Source organism: Chiloscyllium plagiosum, chromosome 16 (assembly GCF_004010195.1).
Source record: "Chiloscyllium plagiosum isolate BGI_BamShark_2017 chromosome 16, ASM401019v2, whole genome shotgun sequence".
Classification (NCBI taxonomy): domain Eukaryota; kingdom Metazoa; phylum Chordata; class Chondrichthyes; order Orectolobiformes; family Hemiscylliidae; genus Chiloscyllium; species Chiloscyllium plagiosum.
The window spans coordinates 3911006-3927233 of NC_057725.1; the positions used below are offsets into that span (position 1 = coordinate 3911006).

At 43.1% G+C, this 16228-nt stretch overlaps 1 protein-coding gene across 5 annotated transcripts in view; it reads left to right on the top strand.

Moving 5' to 3' along the window:
* Positions 1-16228, top strand: part of dhcr7 (7-dehydrocholesterol reductase) — a 41739-nt gene that overhangs the window by 18044 nt on the left and 7467 nt on the right. For all 5 annotated transcript variants that reach the window (XM_043705358.1, XM_043705361.1, XM_043705360.1 and 2 more), the window contains exons 4-5: positions 6479-6569; positions 11432-11645. In XM_043705358.1, coding sequence (XP_043561293.1) covers positions 6479-6569; positions 11432-11645 — 305 coding nt within the window. The remainder of the gene's footprint in view (positions 1-6478; positions 6570-11431; positions 11646-16228) is intronic.

Genomic DNA, 16228 nt, shown 5'->3' on the forward strand with positions numbered 1-16228 from the left:
CTGAGACCTCTGAGCATCCTCAATCCCAACACCATCAACCCGAAACCTCTGAGCATCATAGATCCCAACATGAAATTTCCTGGCTGAGTTAAATATATTGCCTTTTATTTGTGGAGAGATTTTGCAAAGAATAAATGTCGTGATTACCTTTTTGGAGTCGGTTTCCATAGAAACGTAAGAAATAAGATCAGTAGTAGATCACTTGGCCCTTTGAGCCTACTCTGCCATTCAGCCTGTTTCTGCTTTCTCTCCATACCCTTTGACCCCTTTAGCCCCAAGAACTATATCTAACTCGTTCTTGAAAACATTTAATGTTTTGGATTTGACCATTTTCTGTGGCAGAGAATTCCACAGGCTCCCCGCTGTCTGAAATGGTCTACCCCAAATCCTTAGACTGTCATCTGCTGCTGGGAAATCCTTCCTGTGTTTACTCTTTCTAGTCCTGTTCGAATTTGTTTGGTGTCTATGAGACTCCCTTTTCATTCCTATGAAGTGAATATAGCCCTTACTGATCTAGTCTCTCTTCATATGTGAGTCCTGTCTTTCTGGAATCAGTCTGGTAAACCTTCACTGCACTCCCTCTATCGCCAGAACATCTTTCCTCAGATAAGGAGATGAAAACACTCAAAGTGTGGTCTCACCAAGGCCCTGTGTAACTGCATCAAGACATCCTTCTGTCGTATATGTAGGTCAGGGTCACTGAGCAACTTTGTGGTCTCTACTGTGAAGTAGCAAGCAATATGCATGTAAAAGAAAGAGGAACAGCAATTGATTAGAAGGTAGTTTCATCCAAAATAATATTTCTGTCAAACTCCTTCAAAATTAGAGAACTTGGTTTAGACTGTAGGCATCACGTTGTGTTTATACAGCACTTGGAGCATTGATTCCTGTCCCACATGGCACATGCATGCACAGGCACAGTGACACATAGACACACAAAAATGCATACAAACACATATGTACATGCATAGTGGCACATGTGTACACACAGACACAAACACAGAGGTGCATGCACAAACTCTCTCTCTCTCTCTGTCTCTGTGGCTATCTTTTTCTGTCTCTGTCTCTCTCTCTGTCGCTCTCTTCTCCCTCTCTCTCTGTTTTTGTACAGTGCTCCTTCCAGTGTATTTTTGACAGTCACCTGCAATGTGATGAAGTTGTTGAACTGGTCAACCTGTTGTTGACCGACAAATTGTTTCCTCTTGAGCACATCCTGTACCTTTTAAAAATACGTTGTGAAATATTATGATTTATTATTCTCCTTTAAGCTCCTTTAAACTTATAAAGCTGATGGGCGGCTTTCAGTCATTAGCATTGCTGTCTCACAGCACCAGGGACCCGGGTTCAATTCCAGCCTCGGGCAACAGTCTCTGTGTGGAGTTTGCACATTCTCCCAGTGTCTGTGTGGGTTTCCTCTACGTGCTCTGCTTTCCTCCTACAGTCCAAAGGTGTGCAGGTTAGGTCAATTGGCCATGCTAAATTGCCCACAGTGTTCAGGGATGTGTATGTTAGGTGCATTAGTCAGAGGTAAATGTAGAATAATAGGCTAGGGGAATGGGTCTGGGTGTGTTACTCATTGGAGGGTCAGTGTGGACTTGTTGGGCTGAGTGGCCTGTTTCCACACTGTAGGGATTCTATAATTATCAAATGTTGTTTCCAGTTTTTACATTGATCAAGTAGATTTGGGACTAGAGCTGTTGATTCACTGAGTGTTTAAACAATGTTATCAAGTCAAAGCCATACTTTGGAGAGCTCGTTCTCTGAGTGACCACAATAGAGTCACACTACTTCCTCACATACCTCGTGTCTGTAATCACAGGGTACACTGAGTCAGCCAGAATCCGGTAGCACTCTTTGTTTCAATTGAGCACAGAGGAATGCTCTGTAAAACACATGCAATGTATAAATATATCGTAAAACTAATCTCTCAGAAATCCCGACGTGAGTTGCATTCAGAAGTTCCAGCACATAAATCTGCACAGTCAAAGGCTGGGACAGCTGCATTTATTCACATAAATATACCTTTTTTTCAAGTAACAATTTTTTTTTATTGAAGCAATATTTTTCATCTACAATCCATTGCATAAATAGACCCTCATGCCAGTTGTGGTGAGGCACATTTAAGCATACAATATTGTCATGATTACTTTCCATGTGATTCTAACCCTGACTTTACATGATTTATTGCAAGACTGATCCCATTCCCCCAATGGGAAACTTCTTACAGTTGCTAAGACCAGTGGTTTGCTAAATAACTTTGAAAACTTTATCCAGAGAGTGTGGCTCTAGTAGTGCAATTGGGTAGCCCATGGTACTTGCAGCAAGCCAACATAGACTGAATGGGCTGAGTGGCCTCCTTCTGTGTAGTAACTATTTCTATGTGCACAGCAAGGAAGGTATGCTTAACTGAATTCCACTTCCCATCTTACCCACGAACCGTCCCATCAAATATAGCTGGGAACATTGATCGTGAGTGGCATTGGACGAACCAGGGCTAATTTTAATAAACCAGAATGTTTGTAAGGAAGCTCAGAACAATGTGGACATGCATCAACTGCATGTTGGAATAGAATTTTTTTTGTCAAATGAAAGGTGCTCTTTGGTTGCTTGATCAGAGAGAATTGCATTGGAATTGGGCCTATTACAGATCACTAGTTGCACGCTTACCAAACAGAAAATGACTGAGATATTCATCTGTATTGACCACATGTTATTGGGTGCTAAGTGGCCTTCTAAAGATCCAGTTGTACAGGAAGTCCACACACATTGCAGGCTTCAAATGGCATCAAGAAACCATAGCTGGAGTCCATGGAAGTCAGAGGAAAATCTCTCTGCTGGTTGGAGTCATACTGGCACAAACCAAAATGGTTGTGGCCATTGGAGGTCAGTCATCTCAGCTCTAGGACATCTCTGTATGAGTTCCTCAAGGGAATTAGATTAGATTAGATTACTTACAGTGTGGAAACAGGCCCTTCGGCCCAACAAGGCCACACCGACCTGCCAAAGCGCAACCCACCCAGACCCATTACCCTACATTTACCCCTTCACCTAACACTACGGGCAATTTAGCATGGCCAATTCACCTGACCTGCACATTTTTTTTTGGACAGTGGGAGGAAACCAGAGCACCCGGAGGAAATCCAGAGCACCCGCAGACACGGGGAGAATGTGCAAACTCCACACAGTCAGTCGCCTGAGGCGGGAATTGAACCCGGGTCTCTGGCGCTGTAAGGCAGCAGTGCTAACCACTGTGCCACCGTGCCACCCATCCTGGGCTAACCACCTTCAGGTGCTGCATTAATGGCATTCCCTTCATCAGAAGTGGGAATGTTTATCAATGATTGCACAACGTTCAGCATTATTCGCAACTCCTCACATACTGAAGCAGTCAAATACAGCGAAGTCCTGGACAATATCCAGGCTTGAGTTAAAAATCAGCAAATAACATTCATACCACACATGCCAAGCAATGACCATGTCCAAAATGAGATAATCTAACTACTGCATTCAATAGTATTACTATCATTGAACCCCTCACTCTGAACATCTTGGGGAGGGTTACCAAAGACCAGAAACTGGAACCGCCAATATCAATCCAGTGGCTACAAGGGCAGGTCAGAGGCTAGAAATACTGCAGCGAGTAACTCACCTCCTGACTCCCCAAAGCCTGTCCACCATCGACAAGGCACAAGTCAGGAGTATAATGGAATATTCCTTCCTTGCCTTGATAAATGTAGCTCCAACAATACTTGAAAAAGCTTGGCAGCATCCAGAATAATGCAGGATACCTTCATCATAAACATTCACACCCTCCACCACTATTGCTCAATAGCAGCAGAATGTATATCTCCAAGGTCCATAGACAGCACCTTCCAAACCCTTGACCACTATCATCTAGAAGGACAGGAGTAGCAAATACATGGGAACACCACCCCCTGCAAGTTCCCCATCAAGCCACTCACCATCCTGACCTGGAAATATATGGCCTTCAGTGTTGATCGGTAAAAACCTTGGAACTCCCTCCTTAACTGCACTGTAGGTCTACCCAACAGCACCTGGATTGTGATGGTTCAAGAAGGCAGCTCATCAGTACCTTCTCAAGAGGCAACTAGGGACAGCCAATAAATGTTGGCCCAGCCAGCGACACCCATATCCCATAAGTGAATGAAGAAAAAGTGCACTGTGCACCTTATCAATGAAGGCCAAAATAAATATTTAGTGTCGCTGAAGTAGACATGTGATTGCTTTTGGCTATACAAGTTGTGTACCTAACAAATTATTTGAGACCCACGCTTCAATATTACTTTGTCCAAAGGGAACTAACATAGGCTGAATTCAAGAAAATCAAAGATGTGCTTAACTTTTAAGCAGCCCAAAACCACAGCCCTCACATACCCCCGTAACCAGTTAAGCTGAAACCAACAGGGGTAAAATTATACTCTATAATTATCTGAATGTACAACTGTCCTCCCAAAAACATTTAAATAATGCTGAATGCTTCTGGTAGACCATGTTAATCACCACCGATCCCATTCATCTCTCCTCTCTATTGAGCAGTCTCCAAGCACTTCCCTGCTCCTCAAATGCCTCGTGATTGGATTGCCCCTCTGACAGGCTCCCCAAAACCCCAGCAGCAGGGGGCAGACACGGAAGTTGGGACACCCAGGTTTCTATGTAAGTCATTCTTCCGACCAACTTCTCATGACAGTATCTTAAACCAAAGTACACAGATTCTGGAGATCTGAAATCAAAGCAGGAAGTGCTGGAGAAACTCAGGCAGGCTGGCATCATCTGTGGAGAGAGAAACTGAGTTAAAGTTTTGAGTCCATTAGGACACATCTCCAAGAAACTCTTGATCTCTCTCCACGGATGCAATTAGACCTGCTGAGTTTCTCCAGTGCTTGTTGTAATGAGAAAACATGGAGGAAGCAATTAGGAAGCAGTGAGCTATGTTTCCTGGAATAGAAGCAGGCCAGCCCACCGAGTTTGTGCTTTTCCACGCAGCTCATCTTCTTCAAGTTACATTGATATCTTGCTTTGGTAGCATTTTACAAAATAAAGAGGTATGAATTAGGGGCAGGAGTCAGTAGACCCATCAAGCCTGCCCAACTATTCGATAAGGTCATGGCTGACCTGCTCCCTCCACATTCCCACTTACCCTCATTTATCTCATTGAAGTATATCACATTATTAAGGGGCTCGACAGGGTAAATGCTGGCAGGATCGTTTCCCCTCATGGGGGAGTCCAGGATGAGAGGGGACTGTCTCAGAGTAAAGGGACACCAATTTAAGACTAAGATGAAGGGGAATTTCTTCTCTCAGAGGGTTGTGACTCTTTAAGACTCCTTGCCACAGAGAGCTGTGGGGGCAGAGTCTTTGTGTATATTTAAGGCTGAGATAGACTCTTGATCAGTCGAGGAATCATGGGTTATGGGGAAAGGGCAGGAAAGTAGACATGAGGAATGTTGGGTCAGCCATGATCCTACTGAGTGGTGGAACAGGCTCATGGGGTGGAACAACCTTCTCCTGCTCCTATTTATTATGGTCATACGGTCTTATCCTAGTAACCTTTGACCCTCTAGGTCATCAAGAATCTATCCACCTCTGCCTCCAAAATAGTCAATGACTATTCAAAGACACAGCTTCCACCATCTTTTGAGGAAAAGACTCATGACGCTGTATGAGTTAAAAATTCTCCTCATCTCTGTCTTAAATAGACAACCCATTACATGTAAGCTATGACCCCTTATTCCTGATTCTCCCACAAGTGAAAGCATTGTTTCCATTTGCAACCTGTCAAGACCCCTCAGGATCTTATATGTATCAGTCAAGTTGCCTCTTAGTCTTCTAAACACCAGGAGACACAAGCTTTCCTGAGAAAATGACCCATTCATTCTAAGTAATAGTGAACAAAATAGGTAACAATCATTCGCTGGTTCATTGCTCAGGGCAATGCCTTGAACAATCAAAATCAATCTGCTTTCTCTGAACAAAGTTAATGGTCAGTCAGTGATAACTGCTGCATTCTCCATAGTAATGCCTCTGCCAATTAGTGTCCACATACTAACCAATCAGCACGCTCCTCTCTCACATATAAATTTGAGTTTTCCTATTTATTGGAATTCTTGTGATGTGTCCTGATACGTGGAAGATGAAACATGAAACAAAATGTCAAATATCTTTTTTTCAGCAATCATTAATTTCTGTACTACCAAACAACTAAATTGTCAATTATTAATTGTTATCAGATAACTTAGAAATGCATATGACTGTGGATGCATTAGAAATGATAGTTCCAATTCTTAGTGTTTCCAAATGGCTACACTCTGTTAATGTCTCTCCTTCTCTTCTGCTTGCCCAACCCAGTCTTGAGAAGACTATCAGGTGATGCAATTAAATCTTCATAAATCAATCCATTCAAACTGATTTGTTACCAATTACGAAGACTTTTTTTTTTGTTCTGTGCATGTATTTTCAGGTGTTTTTGTACATGTGCGTGCCTGATGTTTGTCACAAGTTGCTACCTGGCTATGTTGGTGGAGTACAAGATGGAGCATGTACTCCTGCTGGTGAGTGAATTTTTCAATTTGTTTTCTTAACCGTGTCAGAAAACATTCAGACTACTTTGTTTTGAAAGATCATAGATAGCAACAGGGATGAGCGGAGATGGTCATTGTGGTGGAATAATACTTCAGGATTTCTTGTCATACTAAATTTCAGCCTGGCTGCCTTAAACAGTTTTCCACTTGACCTAATACTGACAGTGCAAAGTTTGCTTTTGGTAATATCTATTAAGCATTTGAACATGAAAGGAATTTACTTGTATTCCAAAGCAGATACTTGCATTTTTCACATTAATTCTTAAAGTTCACCAATGTAGATTATAAATTTATAGAGGTGGTACAGCACGTAAATAGAATCTTTGGTTCAACCCGTCGTGCCGATCAGATATCCTAACCTAATCTAATCCCATTTGCCAGCATTTGGCCCATATCCCTCTAAACCCTTCCTATTCATGTACTCTTCTAGATGTCTTTTAAATCATACCCCCACTCCACCACTTCCTTGGCAGCTATTTCCATGCATGCACCACCCTCTGCGTGAAAACGTTGCCCCTCAGGTTCCTTTTAAATCTTTCCCCTCTCACCTTAAATCTCCAGTTTTGGACTCCCCTACCCCGGGGGAAAGATCTCATCTATTTATCCGTTCCATGTCCCTCTTGATTTTAAGGTCACCCCTCAGCCTCTGACACTCCAATGAAAATAGCCCCAGCCTATTCAGCCTCTCCATATTGCTCAAACTCTCCAGTTCCAGCAACATAATTGTAAATCTTTTCTGATCTCTTTCACGTTTAACAACATCTTTCCTATAGCAGAACTGAACATAATATACTCTGACCCCATTTTGATTGCATGCCAGATCACAAAGAGTTTAGAGGAGATGTCAAAGGTAGGCTCTTTACTCAGAGAGTGGTGGGTGAGTAGAATGCACTGCCAGCAGCAGTAGTAGAGTCAGATACATTCGGGACATTTAAACGACTCTTGGACAGGCAAATGGAAGATAGTACAATAAAGGGGACCACTGGGAGGAACAAAACCTGTTTGACCTTGCCCTTGGGCGAATAATAAGGCCTGTAGGAGTTTGCATGGGTAGGATTGAGTGAAGGCTTCTGGTGAAAAGCTCAGGTGGTTCTGGTTTGTCCATTGAGATTATTGCCCTTCAGAGGTAAGTCAGTGTGATCTTGGGGGTAATTTTGTCCTGTGTGAGCCTTCAAGAAGTGCTGCTAAACTTTGGCATTCCCTGTAACAAGCTGCAACTTTATATTTTCTTTTTCTTCCCAGTTGGGTGGCATGGTGGCTCAGTGGTTAGCACTGCTGCATCACAGCGCCAGGGAACCGGGATCGATTCCACCCTTGGGCACCTGTCTGTGTGGAGTTTGCAATCTCCCTGTGTCTGCGCGGGTTTCCTCCCACAGCCCAAAGATGTGCAATTAGGTGGATTGGCCTTGCTAATTGCAGGGTTACAGCGATGGGGTGGGTCTGGGAGGGATGCTCTTCGGAGGGTTGTTGTGGACTTGATGGGCTGAATGGCCTGCTTCTGCATTGTTGTGATTCTGTGAAGTGAGAATGAATCCAAGAATCAATTGGATTGGTTTGACTGGGGATTCCCGATAGTCATTCCTTCTGTGTCCGTTTCAATGATGAAGCTGAGAAGACAATACTATGACACACATTCTGGGTGGGCTGGTCAGGCAGCCTCCGAGGAGCAAGAGAGTCAACATTTTGAGCATGAGCTCTTCATCAGGAATGGTAATTCCTGATAAAGAGCTAATGCACAAAACATCAACTCTCCTGCTTCTCAGATGCTGCCTGACCTGCTGTGCTTTTCCAGCACCACACTCTCGACTCTGACTCCAGCATTTTGTAGTCCTTACTTCCTCCATATTTTGGGTGGGGCCAAAACAGATCTTTGAGCTCACACATTGACCTGTATCAGCTGATTATTGTTGGTATAAAACCCTTATGTCATATAGAGTTAGCCACGGCTCACTGTTGCCTCTGGAGTTTAATGGTTAAAGAGAGCTGACCCCTAAAACCCAGGCTGACACTCGACAGCAGATTCACAGAGAGCTGTGTTCCATAAGGTGCTGAATTTCAAATGGGTCATCAAAACAAATCCCTGTCTGCTTTCTGATTGGACAGAAAGATTCAATGAACAGGAGCTTCTTCCAGTGTCCTAGCCAATGCTTAACCCTTACCCAATGTCAGGAGAAGAGACTGTCTGGTCATTTTCACCTTGCAGCTCCTGGGAGGTTTTTTAAAACTAATTTCTGGGATATTGGTGTCACTGGCTGGGTGAGAATTGATGGCCCATTGCTCGTTTTCTGTGTACAAATTGGTTGCCACTTTTCCAACAGTGAGTGTCTCAAAAGTATTTAATTGCAATGTCCTTAGGTCAGGAAATCCATGGCTGAGTGTCCCTTTTACTTTCAGAAACATTTGATAAGCTACCGCATGTTAGGCTACTTAATGAGACCATAGTGCTGAAGGTAGTGTATTAGCACGGATAGATGATTGATTGATTCATAAGGGGAGCATTTTTATAATGGAGCCTGGGGCTAGTGAAATGCCACCAAGATTACTGCTGGGACTACAGTTTCGTTACATTATGTATACATGACTTGGATGAAAAAAAAATGAATGTGCCAATAGCCAAGTTTGCAGATGACACAAAATAAGTGGGAAAGCAAATGATGAGGATGATTTTAAAAAAAGAGTTTGTGGAGGGTTATGGACAGGTTGAGAGGGTATGCAACTGCTTAGCAAAAGGAATATAATGCGTGAAAATTTTATGCACTTTGGCAGGAGGAATAGAGGAGCTGAATTCTATTTAATTGGAGAAAGACTTCAGAAAGCTACAACACAGAGGGATGTGGGATCCCTGTGCATGAATCAGAAAAAGCTAGCATCCAAGTTCAGCAGGTAATAAAGAAGGCAAACGAAATGCTGGCCTTTATTTCAAAGGGAATGGAGTATATAATAGGGAAGTCTTGCTAAAACTGGACAAGGCATGAGTCAGACCAGAGCTGAAATACTTTGAACAGTTTGGGTACCTTATCTAAAGAAAGATACTCTGGCATTGGAAGTGGTACAGAGAAGATTCACTTGGCTGATCCCAGGTATGGACTGTCTTATGAGGAGTGATTGAGTAGATTGGGCCTGTACTCAATAGAGTTCAGAGAGTGAGAGGTGATTTTAAATACACTCGGTTCTTAGGGGGCTTGACAGAGCCGACATGGAAAGGTTGTTTCCCCTTGTGACAGGGTCTAGGACCAAAGGTTATCATCTCAGAATAAAGGGTCACCCATTTAAGACACAGATGAGAGAAATTTCTTCTCTTGAAGGAGAGTAAATCTGTCATTCTTTACTGCAGAGGACTTAGAGGTTGGATGTTAAAGTATATACAAGGCTGAGATAAACAGATTTTTAATCAATAGTTATGGGGAAAATGAAGGTAAGTGGAGTCGAAGATTATCAGATCAATCATAATCTGGTATGGATTATAGGACAGACTCCATGGGCTGAATGGCCTACTTTTGCTGCTGCAGTTTATGGTCTTTCAGGTAATATCTGCAGAAGATTCTGTTCAGGTCCCTTATAAACCATCAGCCCAGAACTCTGCAGGAGAGGTCAGGAATACCTGAACCAAGAATGAGGTGGTAATAGCAGTTTGTAGAGAGGAATGGTGCTTTAATAATGTGGACTGGTGCCCACCAGAGATTGTGGCTTCTTCCCTTTTGCTGTTAGTCTCCTAATAAAATCCTTAGTGTGGATAGAGGCCATTCGGCCTTTTGAATCTGCACTGATCCATCAAAGAGCATCCCACCCAGACCCACCCCTTCCCCATAACCCCATATTAATGATGGATAATCTATGTAGCCTGCACATGCCTGAACACGGTGGGCAACTTAGCATGGCCAATCCGATTAACCTGCACATCATTGGACTGTGGGAGGAAACCGGAGCACCCAGAAGAAGCCACACAGACATGGGGAGCATCTGCAAACTCCACACAGACAGTCGCCTGAGGGTGGAATCAAACCCGGGTCCCTGGTGCTGTGAGGCAGCAGTGCTAACCACTGAGCCACCGTGCCAACTCCATAGCTTCATGAACACCATTACTGACATGAAACTTTACAATCTAGATTCTTTAACTGAAACCAAACTCTATTAACTGTCTTTGTGGGATTTAAACCCATTTCTGGAGGAGAATTATCCTGACACCTGATCTGAATTTCTAGCTGTCCTGTATGTGAGGTCTGCGGCCAAGTTATACTGCAGGTAATTTGTGGTCTGATCACAGGTCTTATTGGTTAATGACAAAGTGAAAATGTGTTGCTGGAAAAGCGCAGCAGGTCAGGCAGCATTCAAGGAGCAGGAGAATCGACGTTTCGGGCATGAGCCCTTCTTCAGGAATCAGACTGTGCTGCCTAACCTGCTGCGCTTTTCCAGCAACACATTTTCAGCTCTGATCTCCAGCATCTGCAGTCCTCACCTTCTCATAATGACAAAGTGAGCCATCCTCCAGCTTCCCAAGCTCTGGATCCTTTCCTAAGTCACTTGGCCTCTCTAGATTTCTTTTTTTTCCTCCTTTAAGGCACTCTTTACAATCTGCACCTTGCCCAAATCTTTGCTTATCTCCCTTTGTAATAATATAAATGCCTAATATCTCCTTTTGTGGTTCCGTGTCAGATTTTGCTGGTTACCACTCTGTGGGATTTGTTGCGACATGAAAAATCTTATCTAAATGCAAGTTGTTATTTGTTTGAGTCAGTTCGAGAAAGATTAAGATTAAGATGAAGATTATTACAATATTTTCAGAGTTGATTTCAAAAGACCAAGAACCTTAAAATAGTATATTCACCCAACAGGTCGGATCAATAAATATGAAGTTAATGGACTACAGGCATGGATTATTACCCACGTGCTCTGGATTGCCAATGCCAATTATTTTCATTGGTTTTCTCCCACAATCCTGTTTGATAATTGGATTCCTCTGTTGTGGTGTGCCAACATTCTGGGCTATACTGTGGCAACATTTGCTATGGTGAAGGCATACCTCTTTCCCACTAATGCCAACGACCGGTAAGAATTTAATCTGTAACAGTGATTTGAAGAATTATTCAATGACAGCCTTGTTCTTGATTTGTCTCTGTGTTCTTTTTGGTATATTGGAGAGATTTATGAAATAGTACTGGATTGCCAGTGAGCAGACTGCCTTTTGAAGGGCTTTTGCCCGAAACATCGATTTTCCTCCTGTGCTTTTCCAGCACCACTCTGATCTAAGCTGCCATTATAAATATCTTTGGCACTGTATCCCTTCTCTACAAACTGCTATTACCACCTCATTCTTTGCCCCACAGACCTTCTGAACTACTTCCTTTGTCTCCAAATTCGTCTTCAAAACCATTGCTTCCAACTCAGAACTTTGGTGAGGTTTTCAACTCTCCCACAACATTGACGCAACTCTAAAGAGAGCCATCTGATTGCCTGTGACTGTGCTGCATTGTCCCTCTTCCAGCTGCTCCTTCCTCTCTCTAGCTTACAGCAAGTTTACTGCCCCTCTGTCAGAGCAGACTCAATGGAAAGTATGGCCTAATTCTGTGATGTTGTAATATTTTATGGCCATCCAGCCACATGGGAATGTCAGACCTTTATTTTGCTCTTAGCCTTTGTACGTTTGGGTTGGTTATCTCTTCTATTAAAATCTATCCGTAAACCCAATATTGCCACTTAGCTGCAGGGCCAGACAGTAATCTATAATGTAACACTCATCACGACAAATAGACGGTAGACAAAAAGCTAACAAACATTCAGAGCTTCATTGTTTGCATCCTTTATCTATCCAAAGCCAATTACCTTTTCCTCGTTTGTGTGGTGTGCCTTGCTGACTTGATCTGCAGCAATGGGACCAACTTCCACATGTATGATGACAAGAAACCTCCACCAAATCTCGAATGAACCCCGTTACCTTGACAATATTGGACTGAAACACTGAAACAGGAAAGCCATCTTCTTCTGTTCTACTGAAAGCTATTAGAATTCAGTTTGCATTTCAAACATTCAGTATTTATTCAGGAACAGAAATTAGCCATTCAGAATTCCCCATGGCTATTCCGTCAAATCAAGGCAGATCTGTCAGTTAACTCCAGTTACCTGCCTTTCAACTATATCCCTCGATGTAGTTGAGGGATTTTTCACTTTGTTTTTCCCCCCAGTTAAGCTGTATTTAAGCTCAGCATTGAGCTGCTGCCTTCACCTGAAGTTACTAACTGTGGTCAATTGTATTCCCAGAGATTTTAATACATAGCTTCCAATTACTGTGTCCATTTAAGAATCTTCATGAATATTTCTCCAAATTAAAAATTTGCATTTTTTAAATATGCTCTGTTTTTCTTGTTGGGTTTGCTTAAAATTCTTCTGTAATTCTAGAAGTCTCCATGGAGGTCCTGGGGTGTTAGTGACTCTGGCCCCACCATCAACATCCCCAAAGTGGATCAGATTTTCACAAACCACAGTATCCTGTTCAACCTCGAGTTGAGCTTCTAGGTCCAGACTATGAATATCATCAGTTCATTGGTTGCTGTCTATCCTGCGTTGGGCCATCTGCGTTGAAGCCTTTATGACCCCAGGCCTAATGATTCTAATCATGGCTGGCTGGTTTCCCATCCTTCACCCTTCGTAAAACATCAGCTCCTCCAGATCTCTTACACCGGAATCTGATTTTGTGCAAACTCCTGTTCGCCATTCCCTCTCCTTTCATTGGTTTCCAGTCTCTCAGTGCTTCAAATGTAAATTCCTCCGTAGTCTCTCTCTTTTGTCTATTAGCAACATTCTCCAGCATCACATGTAAGGGGGTGGAAGGGATGTAGTGATATTAGAACATAGAACAGTAAAGCACAGTACAGACCTTTCAGCCCTCTATGTTGTGCCAGCCTTTTATCCTACTCTAAGATCAAACTAATCTGCTTGCCCTTCATTGTACTGTGTTCCATTTGCCTATCCAAGAGTCGCTTAAATGTCCCTAATGTCTCTGACTCTACTACCACTGCTGGCAGTGCATTCCATGCATCCACCACCCTTTGTGTAAAGAACCGACCTCTGACATCTCCCCTAGACCCTCCTCCAATCACCTTAAAATTATTCCCCCTTGTGATAGCCATTTCCACCCTGGGAAAAAGTCTCTGGCTATCCACTCTATCTATGCCTCTCATCATCTTGTAGACCTCTATCAAGTGACCTCTCTTCCTTCTTCATTCCAATGAGAAAAACCCAAGCTCCTTCAACCTTTCTTCATAAGACATTCCCTCCAGTCCAGACAGCATCCCGGTGAATCTCCTCTGCACCCTCTCTAAAGCTTCCACATCCTTCCTATAATGTAGCAACTAAAACTGAACACAATATTTGAAGTGTGGTCTAACCAGGGTTTTTTTTTAGAGCTGCAGCATAACCTCGTGGTCTTAAACTCAATCCCCCTGCTAATGAAAGCCAACATACCATATGCCTTTTTAACAACTCTGTTAAATTGGGTGGATCTTTGAAGGATCTATGGATGTGGACCCCAAAATCTCTCTGTTCCTCCACACTGCCAAGAATCCTACCTTTAACCCTGTATTTCTGCATTCAAATTCAACCTTCCAAAATGAATCACTTCACACTTTTCCAGATTGAACTCCATTTGCCACTTATCAGCCCAACTCTTTTTCACATAGAGGATGGTACGTGTATGAAATGAGCTGCCAGAGGAAGTGATGGAGGCTGGTACAATTGCAACATTTAAGAGGCATTATGGGCCGGGTGCTGGCAGGTGGGACCAGATTGGATTGGGATATCTGGTCGGCATGGACAGGTTAGAGCGAAGGGTCTGTTTCCGTGCTGTACATCTTTATGACTCTGCATGCTGTCAATGTCCCACTGCAATCGACAACAGCTCTCCACACTATCCACAACTCCACCAACTATTGTGTCATCAGCAAACTTACTAAAACACCCTTCCAATTCCTCATCAAAGTAATTTATAAAAATCACAAAGAGGAGAGGTCCCAAATTAGATCCCCATGGATCACCACTGGTCATCAAGTTTCAGGCTGAATACTTTCCATCTACTATGAACCTCTGTCTTCTATGGGCTAGCCAATGCTGTATCCAGGCAACCAAATTTCCCTGTATCCCATGCCTCTTTGCTTTTTAAATGAGCCTACAATAGGGGTCCTTATCAAATGTCTTGCAAAAATGCAAACACACTATATCTACTGCTCTGCCTTCATCAATGTGTTTTTGTCATGTCTTCAAAAAATTCAGTAAAGTTTGTGAGGCATGACCTGCCCCTCACAAAGCCATGCTGACTATCTCTAATCAAACTATGCTTTCCAAATAATCATAATTCCTGTCTCTCAGAATCCTCTCCAGTAATTTGCCCACCAACAATGTAAGACTGAATGGTCTGTCATTCCCAGGGTTATCCCTATTCCCTTTCTTGAACAAGGGAGCAACATTTGCCACCCTCCAAACATCTGATACTACTCCTGTGCACAGTGAGGACACAAGTTCCCTCCACTATCCCTTATCAGCCCTACCCTCACTCTAGGTGTCTTCTTGTTCCTCGCATAAGTGTAGAATGCCTTGGGGTTTTCCTTCATCCTATCCTCTAAAGCTTTTTCATGCCTCCTTCTAACTCTCCTAAGTCCATTCTTCAGTTCCTTTCTGGCTACATTGTAACCCTCTAAAGGCCTGAATGATCCTTGCTCCGTCAATCTTACATAAGCTTTCTTCTTCCTCTTGATTAGATGCTCCACATCTCTCGTCATCCAAGGTTCCTTCACCCTACCATCCCTTACTTGCCTCAGTGGGACAAACCAATCCAGAACTCGCAGCAAGTGCTCTCCAATCAACCTCCACATTTCTGTTGTGCATTTCTCTGAGAACATTTGTTCGCAATTTATGCTCCACAGTTCCTGCCTAATAGCATTGTAATTCCCCCTCCCCCAGTGAAATACTTCCCCATACCATCTGTTCCTATCCATTTCCATGACTATAGTAAAGGTCAGGGAGTTGTGATCATCTAGAAAAAAGTGAGACTGTAGATGCTGGAAATAAGAGTTGAGAGTGTGGTGGTGGAAAATTACAGCAGGTCAGGCAGCATTCAAGGAGCAGAAGAATTGACATTTCAGACATAAATCCTGATGAAGGCCTTATGCCAGAAACGTCAATTTTCCTGCCCCTCAGATACTGCCTGACCTGCTGTGCTTTTCCAGCACCACAATCTTGACTCAGAGAATTGTGATCACTATCACAGAGACACCCAACCTGGTCCATTGCCAAGCACCACATCTAAATTGGCCTCCTCTCTAGTTGGCCTATTTCCATATTGTCACAGAACTACCAGTGTGGAGTAATGGGTTTGATTCCCACCATGGCAGATGGTGAAATTTGAATGAATTAAAATTTGAAATTAAAAACAAATGTAAAAACCTATCTGGTTCATTAATATAATTTAGGTAAGGTTATCTGCCAACCTTACCTGAGCTGGCCTTCAGAGTCGAGAGTGTGGTGCTGGAAAAGCACAGCAGATCAGGCAGCATCCGAGGAGCAGGAGAATCGACGTATTGGGCATAAACCCTTCATCAGGAATTAGGCTGGGAGCCTCGGGGGGTGGAGACATAAATGGG